At 36.7% G+C, this 28,000-nt stretch overlaps 4 protein-coding genes across 13 annotated transcripts in view; 2 read left to right on the forward strand and 2 right to left on the reverse strand.

Moving 5' to 3' along the window:
* Positions 1-10,477, reverse strand: part of Appl (amyloid-beta-like protein) — a 49,133-nt gene extending 38,656 nt beyond the window's left edge. For 5 of the 6 annotated variants that reach the window (XR_011799630.1, XM_072001635.1, XM_072001633.1 and 2 more), the window contains exon 1: positions 10,133-10,408. Coding sequence is in view for 5 of the 6 variants with exons in the window: in XM_072001635.1 (XP_071857736.1) it covers positions 10,133-10,189 (57 nt within the window). In the remaining variant the exon portion in view is untranslated. Of the gene's footprint in view, positions 1-10,132 lie in introns of all 6 variants that reach the window. The other variant, XM_072001632.1, reaches the window with a different exon arrangement.
* Positions 10,478-13,534: 3,057 nt separating this feature from the next.
* Positions 13,535-19,309, reverse strand: LOC139986367 (persulfide dioxygenase ETHE1, mitochondrial). 3 transcript variants are annotated; one of them, XM_072001640.1, is made up of 6 exons: positions 19,065-19,303; positions 18,008-18,152; positions 15,189-15,374; positions 14,757-14,845; positions 13,890-14,100; positions 13,535-13,742 (listed from the first exon to the last, which is right to left on the reverse strand). In XM_072001640.1, exons 1-6 carry the CDS (start codon positions 19,197-19,199, stop codon positions 13,687-13,689), a joined length of 822 nt encoding a protein of 273 aa, XP_071857741.1. In that variant the 5' UTR covers positions 19,200-19,303; the 3' UTR covers positions 13,535-13,686. The 3 variants fall into 3 exon arrangements, with proteins under 3 accessions (XP_071857741.1, XP_071857743.1, XP_071857742.1); XM_072001642.1 differs by lacking the exon at positions 19,065-19,303 and adding an exon at positions 18,741-18,939; XM_072001641.1 differs by lacking the exon at positions 13,890-14,100 and having other exon boundaries at positions 19,065-19,309.
* A 555-nt stretch (positions 19,310-19,864) lies between these two features.
* LOC139986369 (small ribosomal subunit protein eS19) lies at positions 19,865-20,581 on the forward strand. Its single transcript, XM_072001645.1, has 2 exons — positions 19,865-20,011; positions 20,152-20,581. The coding sequence occupies exons 1-2, from the start codon at positions 19,941-19,943 to the stop codon at positions 20,543-20,545; spliced, it is 465 nt and encodes a 154-aa protein (XP_071857746.1). The 5' UTR covers positions 19,865-19,940; the 3' UTR covers positions 20,546-20,581.
* Positions 20,582-21,139: 558 nt separating this feature from the next.
* Positions 21,140-28,000, forward strand: part of Asap (ArfGAP domain of ASAP) — a 54,314-nt gene continuing 47,453 nt past the window's right edge. For 2 of the 3 annotated variants that reach the window (XM_072001616.1, XM_072001619.1), the window contains exon 1: positions 21,140-21,867. In XM_072001616.1, coding sequence (XP_071857717.1) covers positions 21,742-21,867 — 126 coding nt within the window. In that variant the 5' untranslated portion in view covers positions 21,140-21,741. The remainder of the gene's footprint in view (positions 21,868-28,000) is intronic. The other variant, XM_072001627.1, reaches the window with a different exon arrangement.

Consider the following 28,000-nt stretch of genomic DNA (forward strand, 5'->3'; position numbering starts at 1 on the left):
TGATTAGCCGATGTTTTATATAAGATTCGATCTAAGTGGATTTACTTAATGCACTTAAAGCGAATCTGACCGCAGCCTTAAGGAGCTTCGGCCACACGCGACACCGAGCGAAACTGAGTTTTTTAGACGCTGACGCACCGAAACGCGACCCTCGTTCTCTTTCTTAAGATGCTCTACGAACACAGCTCGTTCTCTTGCGCGTCCTCCTTCGGACACCTCTTAGCCGACTATGCCGATCGATTCGCAGTTCGTTGATAAATGACAGTTACAACGACAGTAGAAAACTGTGATAGGGGACGATGATAGTAATTGGTAACGATTAACAACAATTTGCACTTACTTAGGAAAGTTAAACGTTGACGTAAATAATACACGCGATACGAAAATAGAAGATTAAATCGACTGGCGGTGGTTGACCGAGGAATCGGATGACAAGTCTGCTGCGTAATGTAAGTTACAAAGCGGGAAGGTATATCGTTAAAAAGAAAATGTCAGAACGAATACGTGCGTCCATTAAACGTAAAATATTATGAATATTAACTTTGTGAATTTCCTTGGACAGATTAAAAGGAATATCGTTGAAACGTAATAATTTGTTCAGTTTCGTTTTTATTGGGAAAAAAGGAAGCGAAAAATGACGAAACAGAAGGTTACAAAAATGCGTACACCTGTTATATATCTAGCTGGGGGAAAAAACGATAACGAACGAGAGAAAATTTTGTTTCGTTGGTTAGTTGTTTCTTAATAAGTTTGTTCCTTGGCGTGATACTTTTTAAACATCAAATGAATTTCTACATTTTCCTCAGATATTACTAGTGTCATTTAGGGGGAATTATTTTTGGTCAGAGTTCGTTATTTATTACGAAGCAAGATTAGATTCTGCAACGTACACATGGCATGCTATAATATCGAGTTATAATCGGCCACTGAAACGTAAGCAATTAGTGAATTTAATTCGAAGCTTATAATATATGCGCATTCGTATCTGCTAATTATTATGCCCTTGCGTGTAATTCTATACTAATACATACTAATACGTATTATATTCCTATACCTAGTCATATTTTATATATAGTAACCAGATTATAGATTCAAATCCTATAATCCTTGTACAATTTCTACGAAGACAACGATTTTACCGCTATCTTATACTGGGTGTATCGCACCCATCGCCTGATCGAGAAGGATCAAACGATCATAATTTTCCCATCTTATTGAAACATTCAAAGCGCTCGAGCAACGAAAACGACGAACCGCCGAAGGCATACAAAGGAAATAACATAGAAAACGCATTATACAATGACTACAAAAGGTATCGACGCGTAATTTTATCTTCTAAGAATTTAGGAAGCAGGTTTTTTTTCGTTTTCATGTTAAACATTTTCCGTAGTCGTACGAAAACACCATTTTATGATACAAAAGTTGATACACTCGAAGCTAATTAATTAGCATGTAAATGTTGTCATAAATATGTATGTACAGTGGCGTGTCGATATTATTTTTAGCCGCTCTGTATATGACGCGTAGAGTAAAACGAAAATATCACGCTTGCTATGGAAATTGTCTACGAGTATCTCAAGTAAGTTATACGAAAACAAAAAGCATTTTGTAGTTGTACTATGCACCGTTGTGACAAAGCTGCAACCATACGTCTGTTAGGTTGCTCCGTGTAAGTTGTGTCTACCAAAGTAAATCAGCGACCAGTTCGATTCGCAAAAATCGTCCAGCCACGTTGCGTCTCTTTCGTAAAAATCTTCGGGTTCATCGTCGAAAGAAGAAGCTATCGACCTATCGCATCTTTCGCGACTTGAAAATTTCTGATTATTTTTCGTGCACACGGTTCTGATCGAAAGAGATGAAAATCTACTCCTAGTGGATCTATCGTTGTAAAAGGAACTAGTGAAAATTGGTATATATAATACGCGAGGAAAAATGGTGATAAAAGAAGCAAGATCTTCGATGGATGATTTTGAAGAGAATAAGAGAGAATAATAATTACTCTTGCGTGTAATTCTATACTAATACATAGTCGTATTTTATATATAGCAACCAAATTATAGATTCAAATCCTATAATCCTTGAAGAATTTCTACAAAGACAACGATTTTACCGCTATCTTGTGCTGAGTGTATTACGCCTATCGCCTGATCGAGAAAGATTAAACGATCATAATTTTCTCATCTTATTGAAGCATTCAAAGCACTCGAGAAACGAAAACGACGAACTACCGAAAGGATAGAAAGGAAATAACGTAGAAAACGCATTATACGTAGTACGAATAATACGCTACGTTTCTCCAACTTGAAATCGTTGTAAGATTTAATAACCTACATACAAGAAGAGAAGAATATAATATTCCTCTCAGGCTCGCAGCCGTAACCCAATATAAAAGGACGGCAGACTGCACAGAAGATAGCTGGGATAATGCTTTGCAATTATTCGGCCACAATCATGCCAGCGGAATGAGAACGGCTAGAAACGAGCACACGATTACAAATACAATACGTAACGATAGTAAGTCAAGTTATATTTTTGCTCATTAACGTTTATCATTACTCGAACGATTTCAAAAATACAGACCGTGTCGGTAATTTGGAATTTCGACGAATCGCTTACACAGCGAATATATTTCAAGCATGTTACGTTAGTCGAGCAATTTTCCATTCAATTGTATCCATTTTCCTATCGTTGATTAATTTCTTTAATTCGTACGAACCGTACGAAATAATTGTTATCGTTTGTCCGGTTTCAATTTTACGTTCAAACAATTATTAATAATTATCGTGGTTTCTCAGTGATATTTCGTACTCTATATATTTTATATTTGTGTTTCGATCGTTGTATTTAACGTTTACTTACCGTTAGATCGTCGCAATACGAATATTTAGTAAAAGCAAGTTTTTGAACGGAAGAAGAATCATCGAAATCGATACGTGAGAATTTTTATTTCAATCCTTGCAAATAATCTTGGTAACAATTGGAAGAAATATATAGTAGAATCTATCGACGTTTGTTAAAATTTATACTCACGAAGGAAAATAGCAGGAAATCGAGTTCCCGCGTTCTTCGTTATAAGAAGAGAGAAAAAGTGTTATTGCTTTAAAACAATTGCCTAGCCAATGAACAAGTAAAATACGAAAGCTTTCTAAACGAACGAGAACAGTCAAGTGGAAAAATGGCATAAATCTCTAAAACTATAAGTACAGAAATTTCGAAATATCCGCATGTATGTAGAAATTTACTTTTATAAAAATGTATAGCAATCTGTTTTATATAATAGATGGTCTAAAAATCAGTTTCCACGGTTCTTCCAGCTAAAGATCTGTTTCGAACAAAAGTTAATCGGCTTTCGGTCGAGTACAGATCGCAATATTATGAATCTAAAAAAAAGTCTTGCTTCGACGAAGAGTCAAGCTTACAGTCATTTTTTTTTTCTTTTTTTTAATGGAGCAATGAATTTTTGTATACTCCGTTCGATGCACTTTCTAATTATGCGTTATTCCGTTTAAAAAAATAAACGTCACTGTGACTCTTCATCGAAGTAAAAATTTCGTTCAAGTCAGCGCAACATTGTAATTCGCAGTCGATCGGTAGCTGATCGATTTTCCTTCGAAATATTCTTTTGTCCGACTATCGAAAATGATTGAAAGATCGTGGCAATTGATTTTTAGATCATCCTTTATACGAGTTTTTTATTTTACGTTTCTGTTTGAACCCGTAGATCGTTCGAGTTTAAGCGCTGCGAGAATACAAGCGATAAAAGCATAGACAATAAGAAATATAAGAGTTACCTTCTATGGTCGAGTCTGAGTCGTTGATTGCGAGTCTAAATGTTAAGTACGAGAGTTAAAAGAGTGGAGCTCGGTGGTTAGAAAAGTAAACGACGAGGGTAAACGGAAGAGAAACGTAACCGGAGATTCACTGCAGCTCGGAGAGGAAGAGCTATGAAAAATAAATAAAAGATATAATTTATTTATTTATTTTTCAGCTTCACAGTACAGGAAAGAAGACTTGGCTTACGTATTTCTAACTCTCATTCGTTGCCATACTTTAATTAGGTCATCCATCACGTTCAAAGGTCCACACCCATCCACACTCTCATCCCAAACACACATATTCCCTTTTACATATACTAAATTAAACATATATACCTTTATTTCTCTTAAGCTACACACACACACACACACACACATACTGTGCAATATTTAACCCATGTACTATCGCAGTAATGTGTTTTCATATTTAGCGCGATACAGATTTCCCTATTAAAGTTTGACTTTAGCCAAAGTTTCGGTAAATTGAACATTTTCTCGTTTGTACCGCGTTCCCTTGAACTTCTCAGCTGTTAGAGCACTTTGGAAATTCGAAATAGCTGTAAAGCAAGACCGCGAAAAGCGACGTTCATTATGCAACAAGCTAATGGCAGAGAGTATTTCTTGGAATTTAGTATTTCGTTATTTGTCAGAAGTTGCTGATAAATTATTCCCATGCAATCTCGCCAGACCTATAGTACAGATAACTTTGTATCGATTAGGATACAGGAACGAATTCTCCGAATAACCCAATACACGTCTAAAACATTCGAAAATAGAGCTACCGATAACATTCTCGGTGCATATCCACGATATCGAGATATCGTTATGGATAATCTGATGTATCAAATTTTCCAGCAGCTCTTCCATCAAACTTTACTTAGGTTCGATCGTATCGAGACCAACGACGATTGACTTAATCGGTTTGCATCGGGTTGGCAACCAAGAGATTGCGGATTTTGTCATCAGCTGGTAATGACAAAAGCCGCAACACCGCTTAGTTGTCGAGCCAATAGCTCTTGCTCGAAATCAACATTTTAAAACGCTTGCACATCTGAGGCGCTTGGAAATACAGGAAATGTATTTTGAAATTCTATATCGTAGAGAAGGATAGAAACTTTTCCTACTTCTACGACTAATTGGATTTCTGTTTACAGACATTCCCTTATTTACTTTTGCAATTTTTGCCACATGGCAGATTCCATTTCTTTGATCGAAGGATCTTCTATATGAACACCGGCGCCAATATCGAAATCGCATTTATCGCAAGAGAAAGAGAACTGCGGATTTCGTGGCTGAAAGTTTTACATTAAAAAGCGCAAAAGTTTCTTACTAATATAATAATAAATATATATATATATAAGTAATATATTAACGATATTGGTCGACTAGGAATTTGTAGTACACTTGAGAAAGCAATTTGCTTTTCTATCGATTTTTAGCGGCTTTTTATCGAAATTGCAGGAGACTGAAGCTATTAGCTTGTCCAAGAAGTTTCTTCCGTTTTATAAGGAATTAATAGACGCACGACATTTTTGCTTTTATATTATTTTATCGAATTATGAATATGAGCCGTTCTCTAAACAAAATGTTCCACTGAAACAAAATGAATTATACATAATTCGATAAAATAATATAAAGCATCTGTTATTTCCTCAGAAAACGAAAGATTCCTTTTCGACGATCTAATATACTTTCTCGTTGCAACAATCCCTTCGATCATACTTGGAAAATAAATAAAATCGAACGTGGAAATTCGTGGTACGTGTCGATAATTAATCAACGATCGTTATAATAACGTTTCTGCTGCAGAAAATTCGCGATTTCGCTGGAGATTCGTAGCGCACGAAAGTAGCCAAACGCGTATCGATTCATACGCGAGGAATTCGACTACGATTTTGTACTGTGTTTCGTGTATCGGTCGATGTTAAATACAAATACCTAAATTTAGGTCGTCGAGCTAGCTGTTAATTTATAAGCACCGGTGAAACTACTTCACGTCACCGTCTGTTATCCGAATGGCCCTTACGGGTGCTCTGACGATTTATTAACACCGTATTGTTAAAAGCTCTCGAAGCGTTCACAAGCAGAAGAGAAACCGGCGTTGCAACCGAAGGGGTTGTTCCATGGAAAAACAAGGCGAGTTCCGTTTCGTTCTCAACCGTTCGCCAAGTTAATAACCACGCGAATCGACTTCTCGAACAAGACTTACTGGTCATTAATCTTCGCGTCGAATCTCTCGACAAATCTGCCAGAAAATCAATAAATACGAACTTAACGCGCCTTTCCCGCGTGCTTTTCATTTCCCACTTCCTTCTGCAAATACATCCACGTCCTACCATGCCGAGTTCTTTTCAATTCGCGCGGCCATTACGAAAAGAAATTTCGAGAATTTCCTTCACCTTTTTCGTTATTATCTCTTCTTCCAACTACTGATTTTGTGAAATTTGGAAAAAAAGAAATAAATGCAATTATTACCCCACACCGTTGTGACGAATTATCAGTTGGGTTGGCAACTAAGTTATTGCGGACTTTGTCATTGGGTGGTATTGCAAAGTCCGCGATCATTTAATTGCCAATCAAATATTTTCTCGAATTATAGAAAGTCGTCATCTCTGCTTCCAACTACTGATTTTGTGAAATTTGAGAAAAAAAAAGAAATAAATGCAATTATCATCCCACATCCTTGTGGCGAATTATCAGTTGAAATGGCAACTAAGTTATTGCGGACTTTGTCATTGGGTGGTATTGCAAAGTCCGCGATCATTTAGTTGCCAACCCAATGTTTTCTCGAATTATAGAAAGTCGTCATCTCTGCTTCCAACTACTGATTTTGTGAAATTTTAAACAAAGAAAGAAATAAATGCAATTATCATCCCACATCCTTGTGACGAATTATCAATTGGAATGGCAACTAAGTTATTGCGGATTTTGTCATGGGTGGTATTGCAAAGTCCGCGATCATTTAGTTGCCAACTCAATATTTTTTCAAATTATAGAAAGTCGCCTGGCGTCTTTGATTTATCAGATGCGCTTCCATAACGCGTATCCATAGTTTTATCGGATTTTTCGGAATTTGCACAAACGATAACTCGTTTCGTTCGCTCGTTAGTTAATCAGTATTTAGCATCCGAACGCTGCATACCTAGTTAGTAGCTTAACGGGCGAAACATTTGGAAGAAGGGGCGCCGAATAGCGAAATAAACCGGCATTCTCATGAATTTATGATTCGCGCAATTTATCAAACCACTAGGCTGAATCGCATAAACTGCAACGTATTTCCCGCTCTCTTTTTCGTAACAAACTCTTTCGCGCATCCAGCCGTTGGATACTGGGACTCGGGTGCGTTGCGCGAGATTTTCATTTCCAGCCACTCGATTAATCGTCGCTAAATTATCGCGGGGCGTGAGTTTCGCGCGAGTAAATCATTTGCGTTCGCTTGCCATTCGGCGTAATAATTGCGCAATCGATTCCGTTAGCGTATTAATACGCAGTTCGATTAAAAAGAGCGAAACAAAAAAAACAGGAGAAAAAGCGGATAAAGGGGATAAATAGAGGAAAAGAAAAACTAGAGAAAAAAATAGGGAAAAGAGGGGCGGACGAAAAAACGAGAGAAAATAGCGATATGAAAGGTGACCTTAAAAGAATCTGCGTCAAAAATGAAAAATGCATTGAAACTCTTTCGTCCTCATTTACTCCGTCCTCTATTACCAGAGCATTTTCTCGTACGCCAGCATGGGGACAAGGAGCCGCATTTAAGCGACGGAATATCTTTTTTTTTTTTCCTTCTTCTTTCTCTTCTTTTCCTCCTCTCTTTCCTTCCCTTTTTCTTTTTTTTTTTTTTTTTTTCTTATTCCGTAAAAACCAGGCTTTACGGCGAGAAATGGGACCACGGGAAATGAGGAAACATCGAAAAGCACGGCAGATCTTTAACTGTGCGTTTCAATCGCGCGACACCGCGTGCCTTTAGCTACGTGGCGAATCTAGGTGAAGATCGTAATTGCTGTTGAGTACAAAACCGCTGGAATATCCAGAAAAACCGATGTGGCTGCGTCAATGAATTTTCGGTTCACCGCGGTGATTTGATTCTGATATTCAGTGAATGCAACCCGTTGCCGATGAATAAAAGTTTTATTCCGATCGCCAATTGAAATATTTGTGTCCGACAGTGGGACGATATCGTAAAAGCACATAGACGTAAGCGACGAACGCGTTGAACGAAGCATAGGATTTCTTTATTCGTGTTTGAAAAACTGTAAATTTAAGGATTTAAGAATGGGTATACATCGAGTATAATCGTGATTTGTTCAATGATTTATAACAATTACGTAAATTGTTCCGCCATTTCGAAATTCATTTAGAAATTTTGAAGAAAGAACGAGTTGAGGGAATATGCAGAAGAAGCGAATCAATTTGATAAAATACGCGAGTTTCGTAACTCTTACTAAATTTGCTTACAAGGTTTTCTTGAAAAATATTTCCATCGAAAATATTCATTTCTCGAAGCTATCGATCTTCGTATTCTAGATGCTAGGTAAGCCATCGAAGTTCCCGCAAAACTTGGTCAGTTTGTCATCTACACATCGATGAAAGGCTCGTGTCATTGGACCGAACAAGTTGCTCTCCCTGCTAACTTCAGATATGATAAAAATCAAAAGATCAACGAAGTCGTAGTCATCGTACCATTTATCCGTGACTTTCGTTCGTTAATCAGACGATCTTGCCTATTTCGTATTCTGTGGTCGTATTCCATGACCAAACGGTGCGATACATCTTGCCAGTACGAACTTTTCCATCTATTAGACACGATTCTATTTCGTAGTAATGGCGACGAACGAGCACGTAAATTGAACTGTCACACGGAATTAACGTTAACGAGAAAATCGTTCGCAAATCCGTTTCCCGACTTACGTATTTGCAATCTCTTTGCTTTGTCTGTGCCTGCGGAGTTTTGCCTATGTTCGTTCGTGCGTGATAATTTGCGCATACACACAAGGTTACTCCCCCGAGATAGGTGCGCTTTGAAACGTTTTAAAAGCGAACGCTTCCTAAGGACCGTGCTTCTTTTTTTCCACCCCGGCAAAAAAGAACACACCGAAAGTTGCGCGGCGACGCTTCGACACTGTTAACACTTTGCCAACCAGAATTTCGAACTAACATTCTTATCGAACGTTACATAAGGACGCTCGGAGCAAAATTTCCAACGTGAGTCAGTTGAAAGTCGATTTACGGTCGTTTTACGACCCGATGAAAACCACGAATTACGATCTCGTTGATAATTATCGCATTTCTTAAGCTAATGTTCTTATCGAACGTTGCTTAAAGATGTTAGAAGAGAAGCTCTTCGCTTCTCTAGTAAGCTCGCGATTAACAACGTGAATTACGATTCGACGTGTATAAAATTAACAATTGATACTGGAACTACTACGGTAGTCAAAATAACCAATTCGTAATTTTTCATTAGAGTTTCGTAAACGTATAACGTTTTAGTGCGGTTTTAAGAATTCGAATGATTTTTACAAAATATACGAACAAGTAGTAAATAATTTTTCTTTTTGAATTATATGTTTCCTCGTATACGCCTTTCGTTTTAATTTATGTCGTACAAGTTCCGTTCTCTGATGCCTGATATAGTACCTATGTAATATAATACAGCATCTAACATAGCCTTATTCCAAGAATCTCTACGCGAAGAAATCTTTACTCGTTAAACTCAATTCCCGATCAAGAATCTAGGCGATTCGATAAAAAAAATAGGAATTAGTATCGTCGCATTACGATATATGACATTAACGTTTAAAATAGCCAGGAAAGTAGCGAGGACAGGATATCGTGAAATATATAACGTCAGATCGGATTAATGCCGCTTGGTCGCATGGAAAGAGCGTTGGAGTCCAGTAGGCGGTTATGTATCGCGTAGTCCTCGAACGAAAGCAAACACATTCTCGTAACGTCGAGCTGTCGATCGTTACAGAGCCGTACACGGTATAATGCACTCTAAATGAACGCATCAAGCATCGTGCGGTGGCATCGATCGAGGCACCATGAACAATTTGACAGGTAGCACACACGGCTTAATTGGCAAGCATTTAAGGGGAATTTCCACGGGACAGGTACACCGTGGCTACTACATCGATCGTGATGCGCGTTGCGCGTGACATTTGCCGCTTGTTCGACGAGAGGGTAAAAAAATAAAAATTGTCATCGAGACTAGTCGCGAATAAATTGTCCGAGGCCATAGATTCCGATTAGTCGTAAGTCTACGCGTTATCTGTTCTATGTTTCTTCTATTTCATTGCTAAATTGATACAGGTACTCACTTGGACCCGGCAGACCATCAAGACGCCCAGCAGTGCGGGCACCAGCATCCCCTTCATCTTCCTTCGTTTGGTCGTCTCTCTATAAAACTCCCCGCACGATGTCTATGTGTGTCGTTTCGATTTCAGGCCGGTTACGATTCCCTGACTCGTCTCGATCTTCTACGAAAAAACGACGACGCACTGACTGAACAAACGGCAGAAACAATTTGCTGTATGCAAGCCACCACTCACCCGCCGTATACGAGAGCACAGCGTACTACTGTGACACTGCTGCTGGGTGGGTCGCTTCACGAGAAATCAAGATGGAGGTGAAGCGCGGCGCCGGTGCCGCTGAAACGATTCGACCAATCAAAAGCTGTCACTAGATGACCGCGCCGGAGGGTGCGTTCACATGCGCGCAATGGTCAGTCGATAATGTAGCGGGAATATCGTGATTTTAAACGGTATTACATACTTCGAACGTAATTGTCAACTTTGGACAGATTTTCCGCCGGAAATGTTGCTTTCAACGAAACACCTGACTGCTCTATTCTATCCAGACTACTAATATTAATCGGTGGAATAACTTTTACACGAACCGATGAATTAAAACGAGTGTTTCGAAATTTTCTTGTTTTATTTCTGACGTACAATATCACTTTTCTAATTAAAAATAACTAAACTAAAGTACAGTATTTCTAAGGAAATACGTGTAATCACGATCTACGATACATAATTTAGATTAGAAAAATTGTATTTTAAGAAATTTAATAAAAAAAGAATCGTTATAAATTATTTTCTAGAAACGAGTTTACAAACTACCGTTTTTTATTTATAAAATCACCTTGAAAATGTTTTCCGCGATAGCTTTGTTTCCGTGCGCGCGTGCGCGCACGTTTTACACAATTTTGTGATATTTAAATGTAAAGTTGGAAAACAAATTCAACATCGAAAATCCGGAAAAAGATGTGTATAATATTTGCGTTCAATCTTCGTTCGAAACATTCGTTTATTTTCTGTGAAAATTTCTGTCGTTTTTTTTTTTTTTTCACTAAAAATTTACAACGTCGATGAAACGTACAAAATAAGAAGAAACTGAAATGCCGAATCGATATATCGCGAAAGTAATTTACACTATAATTAAGATATCCATGTATCGTTAAAATTTGATAAGATTAAATTGATAACATTAGTATCATCGAATAATAATTGCGTTTTAACATATGTAATAAATATTGACCGAATCGCACAGTACTCATTACCATTCCGAATACGTATACGATTAACAACGCATAATTGCATAAATATTCGCTTAAGCCATAAATTCAATCCATCTATATTTCAGGCGTTTCAAGTATTTAATACGGTGAACCGAATTGTCCAGCCAACGAATAGAGAACTGGCTAATACCGAGCGATGAGAGAATTTGGCGCGTCATCCGTCGCAGTCGACTGACACCTCGGGTTTCGATTTCAAACGGGAAAAAAAAAAGAGGAAACCAGAATAAACCTAGTATCCTCGTTCACTATACGTGCGCATGATTGAAAGGAAACATCGTCGAATATTTTTAAGGTCGTTCGATCAGGTTGACGATTTAGAGAAATTGCGCGTTACTGAAGAATTTGAAAAGTTTGCTTTCAGATACTGTCGTTTATTATCGCTTATTTTTATCTAATTCGGATGATAGAAAAAAATTCTCCTTTGTCGATTTCCTTGATAATTGATCTATCTGGCCATAGCTGTGGAAACACGTAATATTAAGTTAGTAGTAGTTAATGCGTTAAAACACGAAGCAATGATTCAGTCTGACGCGAACCTTCTCCAGCTAATCCACCCGCAACGATCTAGTGCAGCAATGTAATCGACATTTCTCACAAATAGCATGTCCATTATAAATATTGTTGATATAAATATCGTTATGACGTATTTACGATTACCCGATAGGAGGCTAGTCTAGTACAATATACAATAAATGTGTAAATCAATCTAATGCAATTGTATGCTACGATAGTCGTTAATTATCCTCAGAAATGGGTGCGACTAAAAAAGAAGCGATTCGATTCGAATTACGTATCCGCCGATGAACATCCAAACGTTAAAGATGATAGAGTTGTAACGTTTCAGGGGCTACTACCTTTTTACTGTGCATTTACATAATATCTTCGCTAATACGCGTCCGTAATAGCCCTATTAATACACAAAGTGTAATATACAACGCTACGACATCGTTTATATTCGTCTCTAATACTTTCATACGTCTATAATACGTAATGAAGGCGAGGCCAAGAGGAACGGCGAGGTACACGAAGACAAAATCAAACGGTATAGAATGAAATATCGTGAGCGGCATATATATCTGCGCATCAACGACTCTTTAAACCGGACGAATTGCCAACACTGTTTCGTTGCATCCGCTCACTTTCCGGCTCTTGTCGTTTTTACGGTTTAGAGAAGCGTGCACGTAAGTATGTACGCCTTAACAAACGTCTCTTGACATTTCATTTTTGTTAACCAACCGCATACTCCGTGCGTTCGACTTCTCTCTATTTTCCGTCTAAGCCATCGCACCCAGAGAAATTACACATTCCGCGTGGCTTCGTCTGTTTTTCTTCCTCCTCACCCCGCTAGCCGTCTCTGTCCGTTTCTTCCTCTTTTTTTTTTTTTTTTCAGAAGAGCATGAAAACGCACGAGCAGATAGCCTTGGCCCATACCTTTGCCCGTGTGTCGGCCACCGTACCCACCGGTTACCCTGGAAACGGTATCGATTTCAACCCTCAGCTATGCAGTAGAAACCAGCGGCACACCATGGGGGTCTCTTCGTCCCGAGTTTCGACAAGACAGCCCGTTTAAACTACCCGATTACAGCAGCCTCCATCTCTATTACCGCCTTACGTTTCGTTTCGCGTGCTTCAGAAAATCAGCCCGCCCATAAACGTCAAAGTAGCTGAGTGGATGGGACGTCGTAAAATCGGCGAAATTTTAACCAGAGCTATCTTTTCATCGCCGCTGATATCCACTTTCGCACGGCGATTAACTCTTTCTTGTTTACCTATGCTAATATAAAATCTCCTTTGTACAGGATAGTAGCGATAACGCGTTTACGGTAAAACTATGGCTGATTCGGTCGAGAAATAAGAACACGCTCGGTTGGTACGCTGCGATAAATACGGTTGGAATTATTTTGAATTATAATTGTGCGTCGAGTTCAGGCTACCTACGCCGTGCACGGGTGGAAATTTAATTAGTGTATAAAATTTAGCATACGTTATTTAGAAGACGTGGCCATAACGTTTAATGAGAACAAAAGGGTTGGAAATGACGTTGCGTTTCTTTACGTGGAATTTTAATTTTAACTTTAATACTAGCACAAATTTCAAAATTAAACAGGTCGAGAGTATTAATTAACAACGATGGGCCACTCCGTTTCGCTTTTAGACTATTACTTTTATTTTTACCGTACGATTGATACTCTTCTATATTATGCGCTATTATCGTACGCAAAACGACTAAATCGAATTAACAACAAGCCGATCGATGAACGTAAAAATATCAGCCGGTTCATCTCTTCGTGGTTTCTATTCCTTCGCAACTTCGTATAGACCGCAAACTTTGTTCGCCGGTACAGCTTTGTCTGCAAAGGTTAAACAGATTTTATCATTACGAAAGTTCAAAAATGTAGCTAGCGGAAATGTCAGCCGCCGTCGTAAATTTCCAGACAACGTTTTCAAACGAAAATCAGGCATCGCGCTTTAAACGACACGCAAGCAAATTAATGTACCGATCATTTTTGGGTACGCCAGATTAAGGTTGTTCATTATGTCGACAAATTCATTTAGGGATTTAGATAATCTAGGATTAAAGGCCTTCTCCTCGGCCACCGTGGTTACTGTTCTACCAGAATAATCGTGGGCAGGATACAGTCTAAAATTTGCTGGCAACGTAAAGATTTTCGAATGAACTGAATTGTACAAGACTTCCGCGGAGCCACCCTGTAATGCAAGAAAATTGCAAAATATTAATTTCGTTAAATACGAATATGAAACAATGAAATGGCGTTTCTCTTACGACGCGTACGTGTAGTGCGCGTGAATTTACGGATTTTTGACGAAATTTGGAGTAAACTGTTTCAAGTATCAATGTACCTACGTCGGATTTTAAACTTGTTAGCGTCTAAATAAATGATGCGCCCGTGTATGCAAGAGTTACCGTGTACGATATTGAACCTGCGCACAATTTTACTTCAACGTTTCTCGTGTAAAATATCGTCGCCAGATTTTGAGACTAAACGAGCCGCACCATCCCCTTGCGGTTAATAAGTTAACCACGCTACGTAAAACGCGATATTTAGAACGTTTTTGAGATTCTTCGTGATACCGCGTATTAAACAACGATATTATGTCAAACTAATTCGGCGCTGTTGCATAAATTGTAATTACAAGGCTCTATAAGAACAACTAGGAACAATTATAAATCCGTTCTGAATCTCTACATTTCTACGGCAACGTAAGATTTTTCAATTATACTCGTATTTATATCTCATATCACATTTTACCGTCGTAATTTTAGATTCAGAATTATGAACCTATTAAATTATCAACTTACGAACTCTTTTATTATAACGTAGGTATCGTTCTTTCGTACAAACCTGGAAATCTGTTCGTCCACATCCGCGTATCAACAAAGCATCGCCTGTGAACGCTATACCTTGTTCGTAGCATACGTAGGTAACGCAACCTGTTAAAATACCAATGTATTGATTATGAGCTGGCTGGCATTCTGATGCATTGGGATACAAATTCGTTGAAAACTTGTGGTTTAACCCTGCTGCGTTCATTACGTCATTTTCGATCTAATTGACATCTCTCTAACGGTACGAAATACCTGGTGTTCCGAACAAACGCAAAAATATGAAGAAAATACTTTACGCGCGATCTCTCGTTTCAACTTTACGCCAAACGTCTCTATGCAAAAGCAAAATTCTCTCGCCGAATAAAATGTCCGCGTATTTATGAGCAGTGGCGTTCATTCTCAAGCACGAGTACCTGCTTTTAATGTGACGAAAAAAAAAATAGCTGACCTTCGGTGTGTCCGGGAGTAGGCAGCACCAGTAAATTATGCTTGCCGAAGCTTATTTGGTCATCCGGACTCAAGAGTATATCAGCCTTAGCACCGCTGCTACGTGATATCATTGACTGGCAACCAGGTAACAAACTCTTCAGCTTTCCTGTTCCGGTGATATGATCAGCGTGCATATGCGTATTTACTGCAAAAGGCGTTTATCCAAACGGTTATCAGCGATCATGTGCACACGCGAGAGCGCTCTTCGTCGACCACTATCGTCCATCTCCTTCTCGCCATTCATTTATAATACAGCGAAACTTTGATTATCCGAAGTAATTAGTTACAGCAAAACCGGATAATCGAATTACTGGAAATGTGAACAGTATTTCGAGTAAAATATAACCGCAAAGTCGAGATTCCGTTGTATTAAAAATCTCAGGCAAGCGATAGCACTTGTCGTTGAACGGTTCCTACGGACGTTTTCATTAATTTTTGTAAGAGCTAACGATAAATATAAAAGGAGCGCCGGAGAGCTCCATTTAAATTATTAAGTTTGTCAATTAAATCGGTAAGAACTTAGAAAATACGAGAAGGAAATTACGAGCCAACGAATCGAGAAAAATGATAATGAAGACGCGGAATATGGTAAAAGTTCCATTTGAATTTACTTTGAGTCTTACTGCGGTCGTAAGTCTATGTCCATTGGATGTTTCGTCGAACCGAATGAAATTAATATCTTGAAAACTGTTAGAAGTACGAACAAATTTCAGAAAGACGAGTTGCAACGTCGTTACTTTTTTAATAAAATTATATCGTTCCTTTCAAACTTTCCTTCCAACTTTAAATATTTCTAGTTAAAAAGTTATATTCTAAAAAAAAAAGAGAGAAGATTAAACAAAGAATCATGGTTTTTACAAAACACCAGATTCGACAAGAAAAGCCAATCTGCGCCAATATTTTCATTCATCGCAATATACCGTTTGTTCGCAACCACAATATGTTACATAAAATTGAATATCGCTTTTTCCAGCTATCTATCTTAATTATATTAATATTAATTCGTTACATAAATTTTGTCTATAATTTATCGTTATACCGCTCGAAACTTTTGTCTATTTATTTTCGATATGTATACAGCTCCATTCAATTACGCGAAACACCCAGTACACAATGTACAAAACTGTGCTCTTTGACTTCTTCAATGAGCCGATGGCCATATAATTACATGTTTTCAAGAGACTGTTTTTTACGTTTTAGTTGGTATAGAAGACTTCTAGTGGCAATTTGAACAATTAAGCGCACGGTTTCCTTAATAATACCAGCACTTCATTTAAATTATTGAATTACCGGCTGCTGTACTCGCGCTCAATAGACTGCAGTTAAGAAGTTTTAACCGACAAGAACGTTTTTGACCTATTGTACCAGCAGATATATCAACGCGGTACATTAAATCGTTCGAGTCTTTGTTTCATCGTACGCGATCTTTAACTGTCGTACATTTCTCCGGTGCAATGTAATCAGATTGAAACAACTGATGGTTAATTTAGTTGCTCGTTCCTCGCAGTCGGAACAAATCAACCGAATAATGCACTTAAACACACAGCTTTTACGTCCAAACAAGATTTGATGCGCTTCGCTTCTCTACAAGGTAAACTGAAAATCATGGTAAAATTGAGAACAATGGAATTGTTCTAAAAGAAACGTACCTTTATGTACGCTACAATATTATAAATTTACAAGAGAAAACGCGTTTCGAGAGAAAATTTTCTCGTGAAATTCGATGTTTTTTTTTTTTTTTTAACTTGACATGAATTGCAATTACTTCAACCGGTGGATGTAATAGTCGAAACAAACGATAAATGGCGATCTTTTGATTTTAACGAACGACTAATTTATCGGTCTTTATATTTCGAAACGACGACACGCGAGTGCTACGAATTATATGCAAAAGCTATGTCAAATATATTTTTAAAGGGATTATATTATACGAAATATTTGCTTGTTTCACGAAAGAGTACGTGCCACGATATGTCGCGAAGGCAATAAAATGAACGGTAAAATGCGCAAACCGGTGATTAATATAGAAATATGAAAAATTATCACAGCTGTGACACGCACCACTTTTTCACCGTACCCTTCGATTATATCGTTCAACGCAATTTTCGGTCCTTAAAAAATCAATTTTCATCGAACCGGATAGTTAATCTGTACTTCATATATGATTCATGTATGATTCATGTATGATAATGCTTGATTGAATATCGACTGATTAAATTTCATTACGATTCTCTGGTATTGGTACATATTCACACATAACAGATGTAAATTTATAAATCGATATGATACGAAAGAGCATATCGTAGTATCACAATGATTAATTTAAAGCTAACTTAATCATTTACATATTGGCAGTGCGACAAATTCGATTAGTTAGTAGCATGAACATGTAGATGTGTAGATCGCAATGAAAAATTTACAGTCTGCCGTTAGCGCATCCCTATTTGGCAGCATTTTTACAAATATCTTGACCGATATTACTACGTACGAGGACAAAGAGTAATTTTTTCGCATACGTTTTTAGCGAAATACCAGAAAGCATTATAACGAAAAGCGTTCAATTTTATTCCAGCTGAAAGTATATTCACCCTCGAATAATTTTCAAAGTCGTTTCTCGAGAATGAAAAATATGTTCGCCTGGGAAAACATATTCCGTGAATCCAATTTTATTTTTCTGTGCAGCAAAAAATGGTCAACCTATTTCCGGTACTGCCGCGAATTTCAAGCAACAACGAATGGAGAATGATTTCTGCGAACGTGATTATACTCTCAACTTACTAGCATATTTTAATGTTAATCCCAATTCCTGAATAATGGTTTTATCTCGTTCTGCCCATTCGATGACCGGATCAATTAAGACCGCGGTCTTATCGTTGATGTCGGCCAATAGATAAGTATACGTACTGGACACGGGATCGAACATCTAAGAATTTCAAGTAAAACTTGTTAAAAAGGGATTCGAAAGTGGTAAACTGAAATTTATGGAAGATTCTAATTTCTGATGGATTTACGATAGACTACGATTATTGATAAAATTTATGTATATATAATTATGTATATTCAATGATAAAATGAAAGTATTGGTATAGACGAAATATGCCTTAAAATTCTACACAGATATATAAAGCATAGGATTCTTTATCAAATTGTTATGTGGGACATCATTTTTAGAAAAATCTACATACTGTGTAATTACGTTATCGATAACGAATAGACTGCGAATTTTTATGGGAAATTTGAAAGAGCAGAATTGCACAGAAAGCACTTACTCTGAAAAAATGAATAAAATATCTAGTAATACTCGATAGGTAAAATAACGTTCTACCGAAACTCTACTCTTTCAATTGTATTCTCAAAAATATGAATCTGCATAAAAATCCGCAATCTAATGACGAATAATTTTTTTGTAATTGCACAATTTTACATAATTTTACATTGCACGTAAGTTTATAACTTTGTATAATTTACAATAATTCTTTTACGCTAAAAGCCGTTGAAAATTATTACTTACCGGTTACTGTGGATAACGATTAATTTGAAGTATTTGTATATCGGAATACTATTGAAAATATCCTTACTATCAAGAAACATGTCATAACTACAGTCGTTACGTAATTCATAAAATTAATAGTAGAGCAATAATATATATTACAAATTTAAATACAAATAACAAGATTTGTATGAATCATAAATCAAGTTAATAAAAGAGTAACATTCAACGTGAAATGCTCAATTCGTAAAAATTGATTCTCTGAAACTGTTAATACATAAGAAATCGTCAGATGTCGCTACAACCACAACAACAGAACGAAAATCTACGCAGTTATTGACTTACTTGACGAAAAAGAAAATCTTTCGAGAAAGGAATTGGCTCCGTTAACGCTACGTCCTTACAATAGGGATTCATAGTGATTAAATTATATTTAGAAAACGAAGATTTTAGATACTGTTGACACAAAGTTTTAAACATATCAAAAGTTTACTGGAATCTCTATTTTACGTCGTAGGAACAACGTATTTATGTTCTCACTTGCAACTACACGTTCAGCAGCGCTGTTTGTCAAAATCAAAATGACGTCATGATTAAAATAAAATTCACCTTTGCGATTACGTTATCTTTATCAAGTATTTAGTTTGCATTTTGATAATATCAGTAAACTTTGTAAACCCTTCGTTTGTATATGTCATGAAACTTATTATAATGTATTTACATGTATAAACGAAACTTTATATAAATTTTGTTATATCCTAACATAATCGAAGAAGTAGTTAAAGATTCAAAATCTCAAAGATAAAATCTAAACTATATTCTTCAATTATGTATATTTTGATTATCGATCAAACAAATAGTCTACTATATTTTTATTAAGACACGTTTCTATGTATCGAAATTTCATGGTCGTTTCCTGTTTGTGCCGCCATTTAACAATTTGCTTCTAGCACCATCTTTTTGCTACTCTCTTTCCGGTTGGCGTTCGGACAAAGGTGTCTACTTCGTTCAGTTTTCCAAACTCGACATATTATTGTAGAAAGAAAGGTAATATAAGTTATAATACAAAGTAATTAACGTACTTTATATAATATTTACATGTATATTTATATACATGACGTACTTTAATTGAACTCTACGATATTGTTACAATACACGTGTGGAGTAAACTTGTACAATATTTGCATTGTTGACAATTTTTAATTACGATGTTTGTTTCAGATGCCGTCTGTAACGCTTAAGGACGTTGACCAGCACAAATTCGTAAAAGCTTTCGCAGCCTTTTTGAAAAAGTAAGTAATTGTTTTTATATAGACGTAACTAACCTCAAAAATTTTCATGACATAGAAGCTTATTATAAATTAACAACAAAATATATATATACCCATAATTTTTTCAAGTATTGTAACTATCGATTTGTTTAATATTTTAGAACTGGTAAAATGCGAGTGCCAGAATGGGTTGACATCGTAAAATCTGCACGTTTCAAGGAACTTGCCCCGTACGATCCAGATTGGTACTACATTAGATGCGCGGCTTTGGTTCGTCATATTTATATTCGTAGTCCAATTGGTGTCGGAGCAGTAACAAAAATCTTTGGAGGACGCAAACGCAATGGCACTCATCCCAGCCACTTCTGCCGATCTGCAGGTGGTGTTGCCCGTAAAGCTCTTCAAAGCTTGGAACAACTGAAACTCATTGAAAAAGCTCCACTAGGTGGACGTAAGCTTACCAGTCAAGGTCGTAGAGATTTAGATCGCATTGCTGCACAAGTGAAGGCAAAAAGCAAAAAACAACTCAAACTACAAGAGACTCTTGTTCTTTAATTTTTCTGTTTCTATAATAAAAATGAAAAAATTGTATTTCGATAGCTCTACTTGTGTCCAAACCTTATTTACTTTACTTTAAGTTAAATCTTGGTAATTTTGAATAAGTTAAACATCGAATAATTAGAGTAAACTTTGATAGAAATGCGTAATTATATTTGGTACCTGACGCTACAATTTATTTTTGAATACTTGTTACCGTACTCTTAATCGTCGTGTGTCTGTAAAACTATAATGATCTATTCATAAATCAGAAAAGGTAATTACAATAGTAAAACTTGGACATACGCCTAAGTATATGTATATTCACATTTCTACGAATTATAAGATTTTTAGTGTTACTATATCTATGACTCTGAAATAACATTGTTATAACAATATTAATAAATAATTAGATATATTCTACATTATATATCTAACACGATATATCTTTGTAACATCACAAGCAATAAATCAAAACTTCAAATTGGAACAGAATTAATTTGCTGAAAATCACAATAATGTCGCCAGATGGTAGCACCAATGGATCCGAATACGAACGACCTTCTTCCTATGAGCAAGCTCAATGGCGAAGGTGCGAGCGTACGCAGCGCCGCCTTAGTGAAACTTAGACCGTGGACGAAAACGTTTCGGCACCGATCAGGTTGATTTTAGATCGAGTGGCGAGTAGGTGTAAAGAGATTTTTCTGGGACGCAGCCGCGTACGCGCGTGAAAGTGTGTATGCAACGCGAGCCGCGCGAACCAAGAAAAGGTGCGAACTATGTTTCCTCGCAGTCAGTGCAGGAAACTCCGATCAAGCAAAATGTTAAAGAAATAATCGTGTCGCGCAAGTGTCTCTCGCTGGTAGAGAAGACAGACGACCGTGTGCTTGAATTTTCTTTCTCTCTTCTCCTCTATTCAACCCCCTTCCCTCTCCTTCTTCTCTTTGTGTCCTTCCCCCCTCCCGCGGGCGCTCCTCTCTGGGTCCGTTCGTCGCACCGGGACGACGTTTACCGTGCGTCACGGGAAACGGCATTGGGAGGAGACAGAAGGTGACAGCCCTCCCGCGGAATTTATGGTGCGCACCGGAGAAACGGTGAAGTGAGTGGTGTTGACGAGTGAAGTGAGTGTGTAACGGCACTAACAGTGCTAGACCGGTGACAAATTTCGGGGGCTCCCCACAATTTTGGCCAATATAGGTAAAAAGAGGGAAAAAATGCCGGGCCTAATCGCCGTAAGTGAGTTCGTCGAGGAGACGAGGGAGGATTACAATTCGCCTACGACATCCACCTTCGTCTCGCGGATGCCACAATGCAGACAGACAATCACATCCCTCGAGGAGGTAAATTTTCGCTTACATACATACACGTTCCCTTCGTTAACGCTAGAACTATCATAATAGACGAAATGTGCAATTTCGATTTGCTACAGTTATACAATCTGTCAGATTTGGAACTGGCCTGTGGACTTTTATGCATTTATAAGAAATTTAATGGTACAGAAATACGAACACGGACAAATGCGTAAAATATCGAAAATATAACACTCGTTGTAATTCTTAGTGGCTACGACAATTCTCTACTAATAGTTCTCCTTCCTTTTTTAAATGATACTCATCAAAATATGAATTTCCGCATAAATATCCGCAGTCTATCTTGTAATAGTGGATTTTTCAGCATTTTTAACGATATATATCTATCAGTTGGATCTCTTTGATACAGGTTTAGTTATAGTCTAGTTACAGTTCTAGCGTTAAAGGAATTAAAGTACATTTTTTGTCGACCATCAAAACCTATGTTGAAAAGCGTATATCCAACGTAACCTTACCGAGGTTTCTGATCAGTGCGGTGGTCGAGCGCGTGTTCTAATGCGTGGGCGTTCCACAATTACATACTTCATGGGTATGCCTTACCTATGATATCCACTAACACTATTGATGTAACGATTTTTCGATGCAACACGCATCGCATTAACCTCTTGCGAATGTCTTTCGATGCTGCACGCAACTTCTACCGTGCTCTCTCTTTCTAGCCTGCATCTCTCGCGCAGTTTCCACGTATCGATGATGTAAATGTCGCTTACGGTCGATTCGCGACTTCCAGTTCGGGTAATGCACGCAGACACGCCGTCATTGCTGTATTTCGTTCGCGTGTCTTCCCTATAGAGGAAAATAATGATCAAGCAAGCAATTTTCAACGCCCGACACGGCCATCGACGAATCATTTTAGACCCAAGAATCAATTTTCTTTCATTTGTACAGCTTTTCATGAGATTTCTCCTCTCACTTCGTATTTCATAGATATTTTCAAGATATTTGTTTACTTATTTATTTAGAGTAATAGACGGTCGTGTAATTGTCCGTTACACGGCAAAAATTCTCCATAATAACGCTGGAACCAAAACTAAAGCTAAAAAGATAACGCAATAACGGAACAATACGAAACACGAGTTTTATGCTAGCAGATAAGATAGATTCACTTGTATATAATGGCGCGTATATATGTATATATATAATCTACACATCAATATGTAAAATTCGATTAGTTTTATATAAATGTCAGAAAGATTTTGGAAGATTTCCTCGTACAATTAATCAATCCATATATTCATCTAAGAATTAAATTCAATATTTATTGAATTTAAAGCAAATGCGTAAATTTCCTGTTTCTCGATCGAAAGTAGAGAGAGATTTCTACATAGTAATAAACATACAAAATTACTATATACATATATATTTAATTAGATAAATGTTACGATCGTAAGGCCTAAAGAGGCTCGTCGTAAGTATTTTAGCGCCGTGCGCCGTGTTAATGGCACTGGTGCACGCATTGAATCGTTCGAATTACCGGGATCCAGGAATGTTTACACGTATATTTTCTCGGGCACCGTGTATACGGTCTGCTGATCGATGATAGTGTATTTTCGCGGTATTACGTGCTCTTACGAGCAAGGCGTTACATCTATGGCCGGACTTTGAGTCAGATTAATTAAGAGGATAACGCAAGGTGCGTCTAGGAAACGTGTGGAATAAAATAGAAACGTTTCGTTGGAAAGGAAGGCGTCCGGTGAACGCGATTCATGCAGATGCGGCTAATAGATCTTTTGTAACAACGAATCGTCGTAATATGGCAACCGTAATTATCGGCGAAGAATGTTATTGCGCGTGTCTTTCGTAATTTAACAGGCATCGTAATTCTTGCGGATAGTAGTGCTGCTTGGCTGAAATAACGTGTATGTATATCGGTGGCCAAAGCAGTCGAGAACCGTTTCCAAGTTGCTCGAGGTCGTGAAAATTTTCACCGATGGCTGCTGCTCAAATCGAAGCGCCCACAGCGTCTCGTCGCACTAACCTTAACGACGAGCCATATTCTTTCCACTATCCACCATGTTTGTTTACTTACTACCAGTTGCAACTTTTTTCACGAAAGTTAAAATATCAGTATCATATATATCGTTGCAAATCGCTTATTAATTGTTAATATCATCCGGAACCTTGTTTACTCGCAAGGTCCTTTTTCCTCGCGTTATAAAATATTACATTTACATTTGCAGGAAAATATATGCATAACACGATAAACGAACAGCGCGCAAAACATTAATGCATTAATGCGTACTGAATACCTATTAACGCGATATCGATATTACATGAATTATTAAATATTAGCCTTCGTACCAAATATCGAAAATAATATAACTTTAAAATTAATTATTATTATTATATTATATAAAATTAAAATTATTTTATAAATAATTTAACTTTATTTCATTGTATATTAAGAAAAATTGAGAAATTAATCAATCGAATAATATAAGAATGTACATCGATTTAGACAAGCGAAAGAGATAACAATGAACGTACGATTTTAAATTGAACATCAACGGATTTATAACAGATCGAGATACAAAGTATTTTCTATCGCTCTATAACTTTCGACAAATTTTTAATACGTTTAATAGATTAGATACAGCGTACGCTTGTTTACAAACAAAGTAAGTTACATGTTACGAGCGAAAAATATATTTTCTATTAGGCTGCAGCGGAATTTGTTTATCAAAGTGAACTGGGTCGATCTGTGCATACGTATCGCGTTTCGATTAGTTCACATGGCGTTTAATTACAATCGGTAAGGAGTGATAAGGCGAACGTTATCATTGCAACACCTCTCCTTTACATATTATCGAAACGTGGGCGTATTTTGTAACACACGTAGATAGGAAACTTGGCGCGGAAAGTGTGCCGTGCGGTCGGAAGTAGAATTTATGCATGGAATTACTAAACTGAAGTTTCTTTTCACAAAGGAACACTGGCTGAGGCTAGCGTTGATTTTAAAGTCGATAGCGCGGAATTCTCTCCGTCGATAAACATTTGTACGGAAATTATAACGATGCATTATGCAAAGTATCGTAATTATACATTTATATGTATAACGCGATCCCAAGCTCGATTATAAATTCCCTTCTTAAATTATTTATCCGAATTAAAGAACGATAGAAGAAACGATCGCAGACATATAATCGTTTATATTAAAATTACAATTATATTTATATTTCATGTATACAGCATTTACATATAGCGTAATGGTATCCGTGACTTTTCAACTGTTTCAAGGACACCTTGTTTATCTTTTCACGTAAACAACAGGGTAATATTAATTTTATGTCGTTCGATTCATCGACACGATTAATTCACGGAATAATAATAATGCAAATAAAATAAGTATGCTTCATAACGTATAATAATAGAGGCAAGAACGATGGCATGGCTTCCAGTAATTTGGGGATCACTTACTCGAACCACTTTCTCGCACGCTACAATATTCGATATCATAAAACTTTCGATGACCCGAATACGACAGTTATAAAATAATCAAGAATTGTTCCTTCATTGCTTCATAGTGAAATTTCGAGTGATAGTAGCAGCAGCAGTAGTAGTAGTAGTAGTAGTAGTAGTAGTTTATTTCAGAATTTGGCGGAGAAATAGGAATTTGGTTGCAAAATTTGCAGAATGTAGAGTATACGTTACACGCGATATTTCTGTCACCCCTTTCTTCTACGGCAAATTTTTTTTTTTTTTTTTTTTTTAATAAATATACGTTGACTTTATTTTCTTTTCTTTCTTTTGTAAATATATATTACAAATATATTTTTTTAAATAATTATTTGTTCGATGAGCATAGTCTGTTTGGAGGTTTAGTTAGCAGAAAGAATGAAACGAAATCGTAGAGTAATAGATGCAGCAGAACATTGTTATTTTCTATGTATATTGTTCGTTCTACGAATATTCTTGGAATGAAACTTTTAATTTAATTCGTGCCTAGTTTAATTTATGCACAAGCATAAAATGGAAGCTAATAGAAATACGTATCTATAAATAAAATTACGGACGATCAAATTATCGCAATATGTGGTACAATAGCACATTGTTATCGTGACAATAAATAATGCTCCCCCCTGACATTCATTTATTACAGTCAATAAATCAGCAACGAATACTATACTGTTTAGCGTAATCTGAGAGTCACGAGTGCATTTATTCAATCTATTCGTTTTCTTTATCTCGTGTAAAAATGTTATTTAAAAGTAGCTCTGTATAATAAGAGGTTATGGTGAAACAGTATCGAATAATGTTACGCGTACTATTTTCAGTTAATATACGTACGCTGCTAGCAGATTAATTTTTCATTTATTATATTTGTAATTGAAGTTGAATAAACAAAATCGAATATACGTTTTAGTAAATATTTCGAAATTCATTAATTTCTCTGAAATTACGAAGTTTCGCATATCGAAATAATTAAATAAATTAATATTTATATCGTTAGTATCTCGTCGAGTAGTTCACAGTAGTTTATCAGTGTTTGAAATTTTTGATCGATTTGTAACAATACGAGACGAATGTTATTAAAATAAAGAATAAAAAATATATAATAAGAATAAATTAACGACTAAAAAAATCACCTTCCTTGGGGTGCGATAGATTATCCATTCAAATTATTCGTTGAAAAACTTGCTAAAATTCGTCGAATTATCCGATTTTGGATATCGTCGTTTCAATTAATCGCGATAATCCTTTTATCAATTGAGGAAAACCTTCTTCTTTTTTTATCTAACTCGCAGTTTACTTAAGGCATAACTTGGGAATAAAAATGCTTCCGAAGTAACACAAAAGGATTTAATTTTTAAGAATCAATTCCATTACTTAATTCCATTTTATTCGTAGTTTAATCTTATTGATTAAAGAATAATACGAAAGAATAGAATCTCGCTACAGCTTTTTTTATCCGTAATTTTATAATTACATTCTATATAAATTACTAAGTTCTGCAATCAATACTGTGAAAAATCAGCAAACGCTTGTACGTTTCTAAGCAAAGAATAGGATTAACCAGGCTACTTCTTAGAATTAGCGAAAAAGATGACAAGATATCTAAAAATTATTTTTTTCCAGATTTGTATTTTTCTTGATCGTGTTTTTAGAACATTTCTTAAAATTCATTTCTTACTGCGCTATCGATATCGTGGTATTTTATTACTGTACAATTGTACCGATCAGTTTGTTCGTGTCCAGTTTTCGACCCAAAGAACTGTAATCTGAGAAACTGTAATCATATTGGTGGTTTTCTCTGATAAGCAAAGCAAATTCCGGTCGTAGGAGATTATATTAAAACCTGTTAGTAGAATATTTACACAAGGGGCATGTATATGGAAAAAAGAAAGATAGGAAATATCCTGCGATAAGTATCGCGTTTCATTATTAAGAAATACCAAAAGAATGTTACAAATATTTGTATTAAAAATATCATTACCATCTATATCGTAATACACTTCGCTATACCTCAACGTATTAATTTCCTAAACGTTAAAAAATTGATTTTTCAATTTTTAATTTTGATCAGCGGCGAGGTACACCGGGTTAAAGCGTAATCTCGTCGAGTATATCGCGTGTGTTACTTTTGCCTCGGTCGAAAGTCGATATCGGTGCACTCGTACCGCAACGGGTCACTTTTACGGTGCAATTCGACTTGGTGCTTTCTTGCAAATTATACTCAACCGCTTCCGTCTGCTTTGATGCGCCAGCAGCTTCCGGGTCAGTTCGTTTTCTCCTGCTTCTCCTTAACGATCCGAAGGACTTCCCGCAGGTTGCGTGCACTCGCCGGAGCAATCGCTTTTTTCTCAACCGAATCCTTTTTTTTTTCTTCCTTATTTTTTCGTTTTTTCCTGTTTTTTTTTTTCAACGTGCTATTGCGAATAGATACAGTTCAAAGAGCAGAAAAATTCTCTTTCGACCGAAGCTACATAAATTTGTTCTATTTCGAACTATTTAAAGATTGTCGAAGAAACGTGCTTGCGTTGCAGAAACTCGAACGATGCACCTCGTTCGCGACCTTTTTCGATCACATTACATCGTGCAATTGTATCAAATGTTCGATGACAAAACAGATATTTCAGTGGCGAATATTACGTCTGTGCAGCGC

Source organism: Bombus fervidus, chromosome 4, assembly GCF_041682495.2.
Source record: "Bombus fervidus isolate BK054 chromosome 4, iyBomFerv1, whole genome shotgun sequence".
In the NCBI taxonomy this organism is placed as follows: Eukaryota; Metazoa; Arthropoda; class Insecta; order Hymenoptera; family Apidae; genus Bombus; species Bombus fervidus.

Coding starts and splice junctions, on each gene's coding strand:
- LOC139986367 (XM_072001640.1), bottom strand. CDS start 19,199: ATGTTTAAAACTTTGTGTCAACAGTATCTAAAATCTTCGTTTTCTAAA. Junction 15,375..18,007: donor ATTAACATTAAAATATGCTA/GTAAGTTGAGAG, acceptor CGCCTTTTGCAG/TAAATACGCATATGCACGCT. Junction 14,101..14,756: donor GTGGACGAACAGATTTCCAG/GTTTGTACGAAA, acceptor CTTGCATTACAG/GGTGGCTCCGCGGAAGTCTT.
- LOC139986369 (XM_072001645.1), top strand. CDS start 19,941: ATGCCGTCTGTAACGCTTAAGGACGTTGACCAGCACAAATTCGTAAAA. Junction 20,012..20,151: donor TTCGCAGCCTTTTTGAAAAA/GTAAGTAATTGT, acceptor TTAATATTTTAG/AACTGGTAAAATGCGAGTGC.